Below are 14,640 nucleotides of genomic sequence, written 5' to 3' on the forward strand. Positions count from 1 at the left end.
AAAATGTGGAGAATGGGGATTTATCAAAACCCGTGCAAAGGAAAAGTTGCCCATAGCAACCAATCAGATCGCTTGTGTAATTTTTCAGAGGCCTTGTTAAAAATCAAAGAGGCAATCTGATTGGTTGCTATGGGCAACTGGGCAACTTTTCTCTGCACAGGTTTTGATAAATCTCCCCCATTGTCTTTAGAGGGGTACTCCGGTGGAAAACTTTTTTTTTAAAATCAACTGGTGCCAGAAAGTTAAACAGATTTGTAAATTACTTCTATTAAAAAATCTTAATCCTTCCAGTACTTATTAGCTGTTGAATACTACAGAGGAAATTATTTTCTTTTTGGAACACAGTGCTCTTTGCTGACATCATGAGCACAGTGCTCTCTGCTGACATCTCTGTCCATTTTAGGAACTGTCCAGAACAGCATATGCTTGCTATGGGGATTTTCTCCTACTCTGGACAGTTCTTAAAATGGACAGAGATGTCAGCAGAGAGCACTGTGCTCATGATGTCAGCAGAGAGCTCTGTGTTCCAAAAAGAAAATAATTTCCTCTGTAGTATTCAGCAGCTAATAAATACTGGAAGGATTAAGATTTTTTTTTTATTAGAAGTAATTTACAAATCTGTTTAACTTTCTGGCGCCAGTTGATTTAAAAAAAAAAAAGTTTTCCACCGGAGTACCCCTTCTATTTTTAATTATTTTCACATTGTATAAGAAACCCATATATTCCATGTGATATACTCACAGAACTCCATACTAGTGCTTTCCGTTGTCTAATTTTAATTATCTAGTGCTTTCCATTGTCTAATTTAAATAATTTTCACATTGTATAAAAAACCCATATATTCCATGTGATATACTCACAGAACTCCATTCTAGTGCTTTCCATTGTCCACATGGAGTCACTGTGCACACTTCAGTTGCTAATGGCTTTGGTAGGTGGGAACAAGCCGTTTCATCTGCCACTGCACCTTGCTCATCACGGCAACTGACGTATCTCATTCTGTTCCCTTTACCACAAGTTGCTGAGCACTAGGAAATATTGAAACAATCTGTGTTTAGGATACAATCAAGTAATTTCCCAAGATGCCTCAAGTCAAATTCTACTTTTTGTCAAATATTTTTTTTTTTTTTTTTTATAATCTTTTTTATTCTAAACATATCAATGGCTGGGATAACTCAGATGATTATGCAGTATTACAGCAGTATTAAAATGTATAAAATAAGCCACAGGAGAAAGCGGGTTCATATCCCCTAGTGAATTAAAAATGGTCACTGTAATTTCAAAGAGCCTTCCTACATGTGATAACCCATATGATTTTTAACATATTTGTAAACCACTTAATTTAACAATGACTTCTTACCAAGAAAGAACAGCTCTGACATCTTGGCCACTAGGAGTCTCACTTTTCTAAAGTCTGACGTCCAATGCTAGACTTAGTCCATCTCTAGTAACAAAGAGATCAGGACAGGCTACAGGAAGTGGAGGCAGGGCTTAGCTTCTGATATGTGCAGGAGAGAGAGTGACCCTGGGCTGTAAACCTGCAAGCTGTGAGCCTGTCTGTCTCCTCCAGGGTATTTACACTATGCCTGAAGGGTTAATTAAAACATCTTTTTTCATCTTGGCAGCAGTTAAGTGCTTAGTATAGCCCATTCCCTGCTGTGCTGCTGTTTCTTTTATATCTGCTCATGTAGCACCATGCAAAGCCAGTGCATCAGTAATCTCTTCTTCCAAGTCCGACTTGCCATCTATGGTAGTATACTTTAAAGGGGATCTTTATTTGACTTTGATACAGGGGTTGTAAAGTTGGTGTAGTTCATAATATAGTGTCTGTATCTGTGTGTGAAGGTTTTCTCACAATTCTTATGTGATTTTAACCCCAATAATAATTTTTACCAGCATACAAAATGACTGTTGTCTCAGATTTTTCCCAGGTTGTAATGCGGCCGAGACCCGACTCACTAGTCAGCTGATGACAGGGAGTCTGTCTGCTTCAATGGGTGGAGGGATCACTTGGTTGGAAAGAGATCAATCTGCAACTAATGCAACAGCTGTAGGCACCCTGATTGAAAACCACAGGTCTTTTTAAATGGATGCAGCTCATTTATTTTTCAATGGGTCGAGTGGCTGATGTGTGGGACGGAGGAAAATGGAATTATGGGATTTGTAGTCAAAAAAAGAAAAGTCAAACAGGAAATATCAGTTCACAAAAAAAGTTAGCCACAGTGTTATGGTAATTTCACAACGTAGCCATTTAGCCCCAAGACAAGCGCAGATCTTTCCTAAGCATGTCCATTACTGTCTGCCAGGTACGTACTAAAATCACCTTATGGTGGATAACCCCTTTAAATGATCCCCCAGCACACTAATCCCTCAGAATAGTGATAAGGAGTAGGTTATGTGCTGTGATTGGCCAGAAAAGTAACTGAAAGAAAAAACCTGTGAGTGTACTACTGGCAAACAGCCCAGCTCTGGTCCAGCCCAGTGACAGCACTAAAATCCCCTTCTCACCACTCTGAAAGGTTATTCTAATACAACTGTGCAGGCTTTGTAAAATGTCATAAATAGACAGGTACACTTTAAAACAGAAAATAAATAACAATTGAATTCAGATTGAAGAATTGAAGAAGGTAGAAAAACAAAACCATTTTTATGATCTTTTTGTTGTGCAAAATCAAAAAATATAAAAACCTTTCAAAATTTGGTTTCAATATAATCATGACATTTCTATAGAGTGACGTTCATGTGGTGGCCCAGTACAGGAGTTGCACCCCTGTACCTTTGCTGCCCTGTCAGGCAGACTCCATTCAGTGACCCATGGATCTCCCCTTTACCTATGTTTCATAAATAGTACTAAATGCCTATGTTATTCAATGCAATGTACATATATTGTTATATACTTTTAAGTAATGTTGCTATGTGTTGTAACCAAGGAAGGTACCAGTGACCATGTGACCTACAGGGTGACCTATGGGACCCCTTCAGAGTTTCCCCCATATAAAATCTGGGTGGCGCTAAGCTAATTCAGTCTCTTCTCTTGCCTCTTTAGTGCTGAGTACAGTGAGGTCAAGTCCTGAGAGAGTGTCTGATGTCCTGAGGAGGCCAAAAGCCTACCACGCAGCCACGCATTCACAAGTCCACTACCCCACAGATGAACATCAAAACCTGGTAAGCTACAAATGGGGTGAAGTCTGTCTAGTCAGTCCCAGTCAAGTCAGTCAAGATTAATTAGTGACAAGTCAGCGAGGCCCTGTATCAAATTGTCCAAGTCCACTACAAGTCCCAGCGAGCCTTAAGGTCTCTGAAGTCACTGGTCACCTCCGTGGGCCTGGCTTAGCTGTTAAGACTGTTACACCTGTCTATCTCAGTAAAGCTGCTGTTGTTCCATAACTTGACATCAGAGTCATTATTTGCCCCTGTGCCTAGCCCAGGATCCAGCAGTATACCTTTGGATGGTGTAGAGGTTAAACCATGCTCTGGCATCACGAACACAAGGGGTTAATGCCATCTGCCCATAGGGTAATTTCATCTACCCTCATCACAACCTCACCACATTCACAATATAATGCATTGATATAAAGAGTACAGTAATAAATGAATGTGTTAAGCAATAGGTTACTTATATCCTGAATGGTGCCATTATAAAATATATCTAAAAAAAAAAAACACAGCTATATCTAAGGAAAAGCAAATGTTTTTTTCAAAAAGGGTTAAGAATTGACTTGGTGGTAAGATGACCAATCCTTAGTGTTTTATGCAGACCACCTCCAAACCTGATGGACAGTTTAATGGAGTTGTTTTATTAGGAACAGTTGTACATAGAATTTTTTAAATGCAGCACATGATATATATTAAACATAAGTCATCTGTGTTTATTAGTGATCATGAGCTGGAATACGTAACGCTTATATAGACGTTAAATATGATTAATGTTCCATGTCAAGAGTCTGCCTGCTTAAACACTGGTGATAGCATTTTATTTTCAAAAGGTCAAGTCCATATGCTAAGCTTAAGTCTCTCACAGATGGAATGAGAACATCACATCTATGAATCTAAAAATAAACAAAAAAGTTACAGAATAAATGAGCCATATCTGGGGAGGAGCTGATTCAATTTAAAAGGGGTGCAGCAAAAATCGTTAGGAATCAGTGGATACGACAATGATGTACTGTAGATACAGAAAGTGATGCATTAGTAAAATATACTTACAGGTGTCCAGGATCCAAATCTCCACTGTGTCTTGCTGTGGACAATCTGTTTGGTTTCAGGAATGCCTGGGCATGCAGCTGTTTCACAGTCCTGTCAAAATAAGTTTGCTTTGTTAGACGGCTTCCTCTCCATAATTAATGCATTTTTTGATCTGGTGGTTATGAGGCAACGTTTGAGGTGGCTTTACACTCTACAGTTCGAGAAACAGAATTGGGGCCAAACCTAGGATATGCATGTTTACCATTTTTAAAGAATAACTGACATAAAGCAGAAGAACCCCTGTACAAGAACAATGTGTGGGCCTCTATTGCTGATTTCAGAATTATGTGCCATTTATAGACCCCCTTCACAGTTCTTCAGAAAAACCCTCACCAACAAGGTTAAACAAAGGAATTGGCAGAGTAGGCAGCCACCTAGGGCATTGGATGAATACATTGTTTAGTAAAAAATAAAACAACAATGCAACAAACAAATAAAACAACTATGCTTTAAATGTTTGCAAGCAAATAAAGCACTAGGAAAAGATGAGGTGGTGGTGAATGGGGAGTATTGGGTATATGCTATAAAAAATATCAGCAACTGGCAGGCAAGTAGGCTTGGTGACAAGGAATCACCACTCAGAGGCCTAACATAACATGTTTTGCAAAATCTGTAAAGAAGTCCTCAGTATAATATCTCTGTCCTTCCCCTGGGCAGAAAGACCATCAGGCCACCTTGGCACAAGGGCTCAGGTTAACTGCAACCTCTGCAAGCCCTTTGAGATTGCTTGTTGGTGAATGGATGAGCAGATGTTCCCCTTTTGGGCCGGGGTACTACATGTTTTGCTTTGGAAAACTGGTTCCATGGGGGCAGGCTCAGCTGTTTTAGCCAAATTGTTTGTTGCATTGTTGTGTGAAATCAACACTAGTTTGAGGTCCCTAAGGAGTTAACTGTGTGAGAGTTATAACAGTTATATGGACTGTTCAAGTTGTGTTCTGAACTGGGCAAACAATAGAACCACCTATAGAGCAAGCATCAAGCTTCTCTATCGTTTATGAAATTTGTAAGTATTATCATGGTGTGCCACTATTGAATGAAGAAAGGAAAAGTAAAGTTTGTCTATTTACACCAGCTGAGTCTATGACTGTTTATTTCAAGGAGGACCATTTGAACACCATGCTACACAATATGCACTGGGTTCCGTCACCCTTTGCTGATTACCTGTCATCATTTTTGGCAATACAAGAAACCTTACCTGAGTGTCTGTAGGTCGGGTTGCTGCATTGCAGTCACTATCGTCCACCACAGCGCCATAAACACCCACAACACATTTCACTGCTCTCATCTGATAACCGATTCCGCACGAAGCTGTACACTAGACATGAAAATACAGCCATATTGATTAAACCTGTAAGACAATGCTAAGGCAATTCACAGCCCAGTAAGACAATGCTTAGGCACTTAGCAATTTATGAAAATCTATAACTTGAAACATTTCATTTGAAATTGAGGTCAGCTCGCTCACCTACTGGATTGGATTAAACATGCTTGATTTAATGCCTTCCAATGTAAAAGTAAAGAATTTCAAATTGCTTTTCAAACTCTGGTATGCAGAATTCAGAAGATTAAATCACTAATCTTTATAAGTAAGTACACAGTGGGTGGGCCAGCCCAGACATGGTTCTGCCCAGATACAGATAATAGTTGATGCTTGTATTCCAGACCTTCCCAGGCTAAAGGAAAAACCAATCAAAGGGTGACACCCCCGAGCAATGAAGGCAGTGGAAGCATTGAATAGGAGTGGCTAGGTGTCGATCTGTAATTTTATGGAGAGTGCCATGGTATCCAAAATGGAGACAAACACATCTGGAAATCTGGACAAGTTTATTCCTGTTATGACCTGCACTGTGCCAGTAATATACATAGGATAAACTAGGCCACAACCTATCATCAGGGAAAGAAAGTTTTCAATGTTTTCCTGCTGGTTAAGTGCATTGTTTCCTCCCTGCCCTGCATCAACAGGGGTCCACTGTCCACCAGTCCTCCAGTTAGTGCAGGTCATTACTGGGTTTAGGATCTGGGGTCTGGGATTTCAAGTATCGTTAAGGTCTGAAGTTTGGGCACAGATGAAGGGGTAATGTGCCATGCTTGCAAGTTAAAGCAATTTGACTTGCAATTTAAAGGAATTTGGTGTTTAAAGGAGTAGTGCAGTGAAAAATAACATATCCCCTATCCAAAGGATAGGGGAAAAGTTATAGATGGGGGGGGGGGGGGGTCTGACCGCTGTGACCCCCCGTGATCTCCTGAACAGGACCCTGGTCGTCTGCTGGAAGCGGCCGTTTCGACCTCCGCAGAAGCCATGGCCGACATGCCCCCTATGTATCTCTATGGAATACATGGAGGGGTATGTCAGCTGTCGCATGTGAGTACGTCCCCTTCCAGCAGACTGCTGGGGCCCCATTCAGGCGATAGCGGGGGGTCCCAGCGGTTGGACCACTTGCAATCTATAACTTATCCTTTCACTACACTACTCCTTTAAGAGGGAGGTTGCCTGTGAAAGGGGAAGGTACAAATGACCTAAAACATTTCCTGATTTTTGCCAATAATTTGGCTCCAAGAACACAGAATAGTTAATACAGCCTTGGAAACACTAAGATAATGCAGTAAACAAGGATACTAAACAATACTTTTATATCGAGTGAGTCAAAATGTGAAGGCAGTGTTCCATATTATTATCCTTGTGTTCAGTATATTATGTCTTTTTTAATATTAATATCACGGTACTACACAGAATAGAATATAGTAATAAAAAAAAAGATTGAAAAGAAATTACAAATATACCAATTTTAAAAAATTATATATATTTAATTTTTTTATTTATATTTGTGTATTTATTTATATATGCTAAAAAACTACAAAAAATATTGTACCTGTCCCCATGGACCAACTTGCCATGATGCACATTCTTGCTGCTGACAAGTCTGTACTGATACAGGCTTAGTCTCTGGATCACAAACTCTGTCATTTACTCGACTTTCTCCAAACTGGCACCAGGTCTGGCGATGTTTGTGACCCTTTCCACAAGTTACGAGGCACTGCAAGTAAAGTTACAGGATTTACCATACAATCTCAATGTATGGGCAAAAAGACATGCCCTTATGATTACAGGAAGAGACTAAAGAGGTGTTCTGCTTTGGACAATCTTTAATTTTAACACCTGTCCTCTGAGACAAAATGTTCCCTTGCTTGGACCCCCAGTGATCAGCTGTAATCTGTAGGGAAACCCGGTAGTAGGTGTCCAGGTACCTTCGAGTACAACCAGAAGAGAAATTGAGCACTACATAGAGCTCATATAAGCCAATGTGTTGTTTGTGTAACGCAGGACAGGACAGTTTCTTAGGAGGAAGGGGTGTTCTCTATAGCCGCTCTGCACTCTGACCAAGATATCTGGATCCTGAAAAGAGGAATCTTCCTTTATTAGCTTAGAAATCCCTTGTAATGTCTAGGAAAATGGATTTGTTAATCGGGAAAACCCCTTTAACCCCTTAAGGACGCAGGACGTAAATGTACGTCCTGGTGAGGTGGTACTTAACGCACCAGGACGTACATTTACATCCTAAGCATAACCGCGGGCATCGGAGCGATGCCCGTGTCATGCGCGGCTGATCCCGGCTGCTGATCACAGCCAGGGACTCGCCGGCAATGGCCGACGCCCGCAATCTCGCGGGCGTCCGCCATTAACCCCTCAGGTGCCGGGATCAATACAGATCCCGGCATCTGCGGCAGTTCGCCATTTAAATGAACGATCGGATCGCCCGCAGCGCTGCTGCGGGGATCCGATCATTCATAACGCCGCACGGAGGTCCCCTCACCTTCCTCCGTGCAACTCTCGGCGTCTCCTGCTCTGGTCGAGCAGACCAGAGCAGAAGATGACCGATAATACTGATCTGTTCTATGTCCTATACATAGAACAGATCAGTATTAGCAATCATGGTATTGCTATGAATAGTCCCCTATGGGGACTATTCAAGTGTAAAAAAAAATGTAAAAAAATGTAAAAGTTAAAGTTAAAAAAAAGTGAAAAATCCCCTCCCCCAATAAAAAAGTAAAACGTCAGTATTTTACCCCCAAAAAGCGTAAAAAACTTTTTTTATAGACATATTTGGTATCGCCGCGTGCGTAAATGTCCGAACTATTAAAATAAAATGTTAATGATCCCGTACGGTGAACGGCGTGAACGAAAAAAAATTAAAAAAGTCCAAAATTCCTACTTTTTTAATACATTTTATAAAAAAAAAAATTATAAAAAAATTATTAAAAGTTTTTTTATATGCAAATGTGGTATCAAAAAAAAGTACAGATCATGGCGCAAAAAATGAGCTCCCATACCGCCACTTATATGGAAAAATAAAAAAGTTAGAGGTCATCAAAATAAAGGGATTATAAACGTACTAATTTGGTTAAAAAGTTTGTGATTTTTTTTAAGCGCAACAATAATATAAAAGTATATAATAATGGGTATCATTTTAATTGTATTGACCCTCAGAATAAAGAACACATGTCATTTTTACCATAAATTGTACGGCGTGAAAACAAAACCTTCCAAAATTAGCAAAATTGCGTTTTTCGTTTTAATTTCCCCACAAAAATAGTGTTTTTTGGTTGCGCCATACATTTTATGATATAATGAGTGATGTCATTACAAAGGACAACTGGTCGCGCAAAAAAAAAGCCCTCATACTAGTCTGTGGATGAAAATATAAAAGAGTTATGATTTTTAGAAGGCGAGAAGGAAAAAATGAAAACGTAAAAATTAAATTGTCTGAGTCCTTAAGGCCAAAATGGGCTGAGTCCTTAAGGGGTTAAGATGCCCATAGGCATTTATAATAATGGGATTGTCAAAAGCAAACATGGATAACTATGCAGAAACTGTTCAGTTGACTTTCAGTAATATCTATACAGTGTTTAGCATTTCTAGAAGAAAGACACAGGCATTTTGTGCTCTAAAAAGAAACTATTGTGTTTTTTTTTTTTTTCAATTAATGATGGACCTCCTACAAATGTGCTATTATCAAACTAGAGGCTTGTACACTTACATCTGACCAGTCACCTGTCTTCCACTGCGGACACATGACATCGCTGCATCTCTCTTCTGTCAGCTTTCCTTGGTTACACTTCGAATCATCGAGAACTTCCCGGAAAGAATTGACACACACTGCCCTTCGTCTCCTTGTGCCAGTTCCACAACTTTTAGAGCACTGTCCGAGAAGCCAGAGTCAGAATTTTAGATTAAGTTTAAGCTGTTTCAAGTAAGGTATAATCACATGGAACATCATCACATCAATCAACTTAAGAGTTGCAAATTATATCAAATAACTAACATTTGTTATGTCATGGAGTAAGACCATTGCATTCTGATTTTGACCTTGAAGGACAGTTTCACCTAATTTTATTGGATGCAGGGCCGGCTCTGCCTATCGGGAAAATAGGCAGCCTCCTAGAGCTCCCTCTTGATGGGGGCACTGCTCTGGCTGCCGCAAGAAAGTTAGGCAACCAGCATCTGAACCACTCGCTTAGCCAGCATGAGGTTTGTTACAGTGTTTCACCCCAGTAGTAAGCTAATTACATGAGGAGGGGGCTTGTTACAGTGTGTCTCCCCAGAAGTAAAGTGGGGCATGTCAACTGGTGGCCCAATGGGTGAAGTCAAGGGGGAGACAATATTAGCTTTTGCCTGGGGTGGCAAAAGTCCTTGCACCAGCCCTGATTGGATGCTATTGGGGAGACCAGATCGCATGCCTAGAGAGTGGCTTGGAGCATCAGGATCTAGTCTGAGGTGTATACGAATAACATATCTGTTCAGTCAATACTAACTTCTGACCAAGCTGAGTAGCTCCATCTTCCGGTATTACAGTCCACGTAGCATTTCTCCTTGCTGTTGGGTTTCTGTACTCCGTTGCAGAACCGATCATCTACCTTTTCCATCTTTCCTTCTGACTTAATGACTTTTGCACAGTAGAAATCGAGTATCCGGTAACCTGGGCCGCACTGGGCACTGCATTCACTTTTTCTGTCCATGTGCCACCTGTGAACATCTGCTGTTAGTATTGGCCAACTTGAATCATGAATTATTACACGATTCATACCTGTATCCATTACCTTAATTCACAGTTATTGTTACAGGATTCAGTGATGAGCTCGGGTAGGGAGATTCGATCGCATCTTTGATCTGACACCACTAGATGATCAGAGTCTCTTGTACATATAGGTTTTCTTTTCCTTTCTCCTGTGGAAACATTCAAGCTTCAATACAGATACGTTCCAGGTATACCAGGATCTCTTTTTTAACATGTTAAAGGGGTACTCCACTGGAAAACATTTTTTTTTTAAATCAACTGGTACCAGAAAGTTAAACATATTTGTAAATTACTTCTATTTAAAATGTTTAATCCTTCCAGTACTTATCAGCTGCTGTATGTTCCACAGGAAGTTCTTTTTGTATTTCCTTTCTGTCTGACCACAGTGCTCTCTGCTGACACCTCTGTCCATTTTAGGAACTGTCCAGAGTAGAAGCAAATCCACAAAGAAAACATATCCTGCTCTGGACTTCCTGACATGGACAGAGGTGTCAGCAGAGAGCACTGTGGTAAGACAGAAAGGAAATTCAAAAAGAAAAGAACTTTCTCTGTATTAAGAACTTTCTCTGTATTTCTCTGGATTAAGATTTTTAAATAGAAGTAATTTACAAATCTGTTTAACTTTCTGGCACCAGTTCATAAAAAAATAATAATAATATGGTACCACATAATGGCATCACAAGCTGATACACAGAGTTCCTACAGACCTCCAATGTGGATCTATAGACACTCCATGTGCTGTTTTACAGAGTCTGACCCTCAAAACCCGATACACCATATTCACTACACAAATTTGAAATGGGAGGATGACCATGTTTTTATTGAGATAGATAGATAGATAGGACTTAAGCATTTTTAAAATCTATAATGTAATGATTTTGATGCGTACAACATTAAATAACCCAACATTTCAGCTTCACGGAGCACAGCTTCACGGTCTATGTGACTGCTTATGTTAGGTGCTATTATTTGGTCTTCAAACCCAATGTGTTTCCCTTTAGGGATAATATAAAGGTGTTCTGTAGTCTATTTTCTTGCAGACTTAAAAGCCATAGGGGTCTATTGAGGAAAGGTTCTTATTTATCTTCCGTGAGAATAATATGACACGTTTTCGATGTGGTTGTATGAGCCATTCATCAAAGTGTGAGAGGTGTCGGACAAGCTCTATAGCATAACAATGGAAAGCTTTTCAATCGAAGCAAGAGGTACAAGAACCTTTAAATCCAATATTACACTTAACCGCTGGACAGCAGGAACTTCAATGCATTTCTAATGAGTAGATCGGTAATTTATACAAACATCTTACACGGGTTGTAAGAAAAAGTGAAAAGAAAAAAAAAAACCTATAGTTTATTCTGGTAAAAAATGAGTATCGTGGTAAATTTTTATGCTGAGTGATGTGCCAGTGGGCTACACCACAGTACAAAACTTAATAAAGGGATTCTCTTCTTTTTGTTAGAAGATCTGATCACAAAGAGTCCCCTGGATGGGAATCTGTGGAAAAATCTGGCAGCAATTGTTTAATTTCCTTCTAGTGCTATGGCAGGACAAGTTAAAGGGGTACTCAGTCCCTGGACATCTTATCCCCTATCCAAAGGATAGGATATAAGATGCCTTATCGTGGGAGGGTCCCAGCAGCCGGAAACCCCGGTGTTCTGAACATTTGGGTTCAGGCGGCCATGGTCGTGACTTGTGATGTCACGTCACGCTCCTTTCATTCATGTCTTTAGACAGGGGATAAGATCTCTAGAGGCAGAGTACCCCTTTAAGCATTATGCAGTGCACATTGAAATAATTGGGCTATTCTCCAAGGGCAGAAAAGCTCTTGGTAGCTGTTCTACACTCTGACTAGTAGATTGAGAGAGTCCTCTGAATGCTCAAAGCATAGAAAAGCTATAGGTATACAAGTATCTACCTATAGAGTTTTAGATTACTTATGTAACTTATTTTGAAGGGTATCTCCACCTATGCAGCCATTTTACTTAATTGCTCCGATACTTGTAAAATGAAAAATTATAACTGCATTTTCAGACTACATATGGTTAGTTTGTAGTCTGTAACCATGAAGACACATCTATAAATACAAGGCAGTAGGATATTTTTTTGAAGCCTGTTTGCAAAGTAGTTTTTGTTTTTTAAGACACACTTGTTACAGAAGGGATCAAAATAAAAAATTTGCATCTAAGGGGTTGTATGAGGTTTGAGGTTCTTCACAAACAGCGCCTCTCATGCCCATTGGCTATGACCGGTATTAGAGCTCAGTTTCAGGTGAATGAGGGTGTGTTGTAATGCCAGACATAGCCTATCAATCAACAAAAGGGGTGCCATTTTAAGAATAAATACCAGACCGTATTTTCTATTCTTAACAATCATGTGAGAATGTTATAAATCACCTAAAATATACTTGTATGGACCAAATCTAATAAGGTGTAAATCTAAATGATTTATTTGTGCAGTTGTTTCTCTTACCCTGGCAGACTTTACTGCATGCCTGCCATGGTCCATAGGGATTCCAATAGAAAAGCTGAGGTTTATCTTCAATTGGAATATTAAAAGTATATCGAACATCTGGGTTATATAAATTGCCAACTGATAATATCTAAGGAGAAAAAAAAGGTGGTTGAAATTTGAAAATAAAAAATAAAAAAATTCAGTTACACTTTTGTCCGTAGGCTTTGTCTGGTATAGCAGGTCAACCCCACTCACATAAATAGAGCTGAGCTGCAATATCCCACAAAGTCGATGGAGAAAAATGAAGATGTACCGTATTTGGGAAAGAAACACAAACACTTTGGCCAACATTTCATCATTGTCTTTAGACAGTTTTTTGTGTGTAGAAAAGGCGCAAAAAAAGGCGCAAGCAGGGTTTATTTAAGCCTTTTTTGCGCCTTTTGGTTTACACATTTCTGCTGATTTTGAGTGTAATCCACTGATTTTGGCAATACACATGATATGGAAGGGTTTTATGAACTGCACCTTTTTGTGAAAAGGCGCAAAAAAGGCGCAAAGCAACTGAAAAGTCTCTAAAACTACACCAGCTCAGACTTAGCTTACATTTTTGGTGTATGTGAAGTGAAAAATTTCAGAAAATGTGACCTGCACAAAATATATCAAATGCTCTGTGACCATTTTATAAATTTGGTGCTCCTACACATTACAGCACACAAAAAAAGGTGTAGAAAAATGCTTCACTTACACCTACAATGATGAATGCCCCCCTTTTAATTTAATTTAGAGCAAAAAAAAAAAAAAAACAACAACACAATTTCTTCCAGGAAGTCCTGTATTACCTGAAGCACAATTTCTTGGTCAATTCGATCAGTACAATTAATCCTCTCCACTGTGTGGTCTGACCCGCTGTACTCAATCACTGCGTTGCCCACTTTGATTTCCCTTTTGAACATACTGACCACATAGTCACCATTTAGAAGGAATTCCCCATGGCTGTTTGTTAAAGCTGTGGAAAAAAGGAGACAATAGTTCATATAAGGGCTCACAAGGTCAAACATAATGGCAACTCAAATCTATTTTCTGAGTTCATTTTGTGCCCTTTTTGCAAATCTGCTAGATATACTAAACTGCAAGTTCAATTGTTTCATCATCATTTGTTAATTAGGGAAATACGGTACATTTACTATTATAATTACATTTATTATTCATAACTTATTATTAGAAAAGTCCCACAATAATAAGCCGATAACAGATACCCAGCTGCTGGAATCTTGGATGTCTAAAGTGATCAGTTGTAATCTGTTGGAGAATCTGCCAGTAAGTGTTCAATTTTCCTGCAGCGCCACCACAGGGGAAATCAAGCATTACATAGTTATCATGAAAATCATTGGACTGTCAGCTTAAGAGAAGCTCTTTGTTCCTGTTTTCTGTTCTAGTTAATAGAGGAGGTTTTCTCTCTCCATTAGCTCGGAAAAAAGTATTTGAAAATGCAAGGTATGTTTGTTCAACTGGTCTAGCTGTGCATTTTAAAAGATTATCATTTAAAAGTTAATGAAAGAGCAACAATCAAAATATTTTTTAAATTATGTTTTTAAAAATGTCTCCAAGATTTTGTTGTAGATGCATGTTCTAAAACTTCAGCTCTGTGTAAAATTAAAGGGGTACTCCAATCCTAGACATGCTATCCTCTTTCCAAAGGATAGGGGAAAACATGTCTGATCAAAGGGGTCTGGCCACTGGGACCTCCGCAATCTCTGCTGGCACTGCGGCATTCATGAACATGTCTATAGGAGGGGATGTGATGGCTGTATGCTAACTCCACTTACTTTCTATGGGGCCTGCTGAAGATTGCTGAGTGAGAGGAAACCAG

General features: G+C 39.4%; 1 protein-coding gene across 6 annotated transcripts in view; it reads right to left on the minus strand.

Annotated features, from left to right (window-relative positions):
• The window catches only part of ADAMTS9 (ADAM metallopeptidase with thrombospondin type 1 motif 9), a 267,952-nt gene that overhangs the window by 116,748 nt on the left and 136,564 nt on the right, over positions 1-14,640 (minus strand). For all 6 annotated transcript variants that reach the window (XR_008844950.1, XM_056524547.1, XM_056524546.1 and 3 more), the window contains 9 exons: positions 13,610-13,776; positions 12,789-12,918; positions 10,342-10,468; positions 10,057-10,267; positions 9,282-9,443; positions 7,116-7,280; positions 5,441-5,560; positions 4,207-4,296; positions 861-1,028 (listed from right to left, as the gene is read on the minus strand). Coding sequence is in view for 5 of the 6 variants with exons in the window: in XM_056524547.1 (XP_056380522.1) it covers positions 861-1,028; positions 4,207-4,296; positions 5,441-5,560; positions 7,116-7,280; positions 9,282-9,443; positions 10,057-10,267; positions 10,342-10,468; positions 12,789-12,918; positions 13,610-13,776 (1,340 nt within the window). In the remaining variant the exon portion in view is untranslated. The remainder of the gene's footprint in view (positions 1-860; positions 1,029-4,206; positions 4,297-5,440; positions 5,561-7,115; positions 7,281-9,281; positions 9,444-10,056; positions 10,268-10,341; positions 10,469-12,788; positions 12,919-13,609; positions 13,777-14,640) is intronic.

The sequence above is a fragment of the Hyla sarda genome, chromosome 6, assembly GCF_029499605.1.
Source record: "Hyla sarda isolate aHylSar1 chromosome 6, aHylSar1.hap1, whole genome shotgun sequence".
In the NCBI taxonomy this organism is placed as follows: domain Eukaryota; kingdom Metazoa; phylum Chordata; class Amphibia; order Anura; family Hylidae; genus Hyla; species Hyla sarda.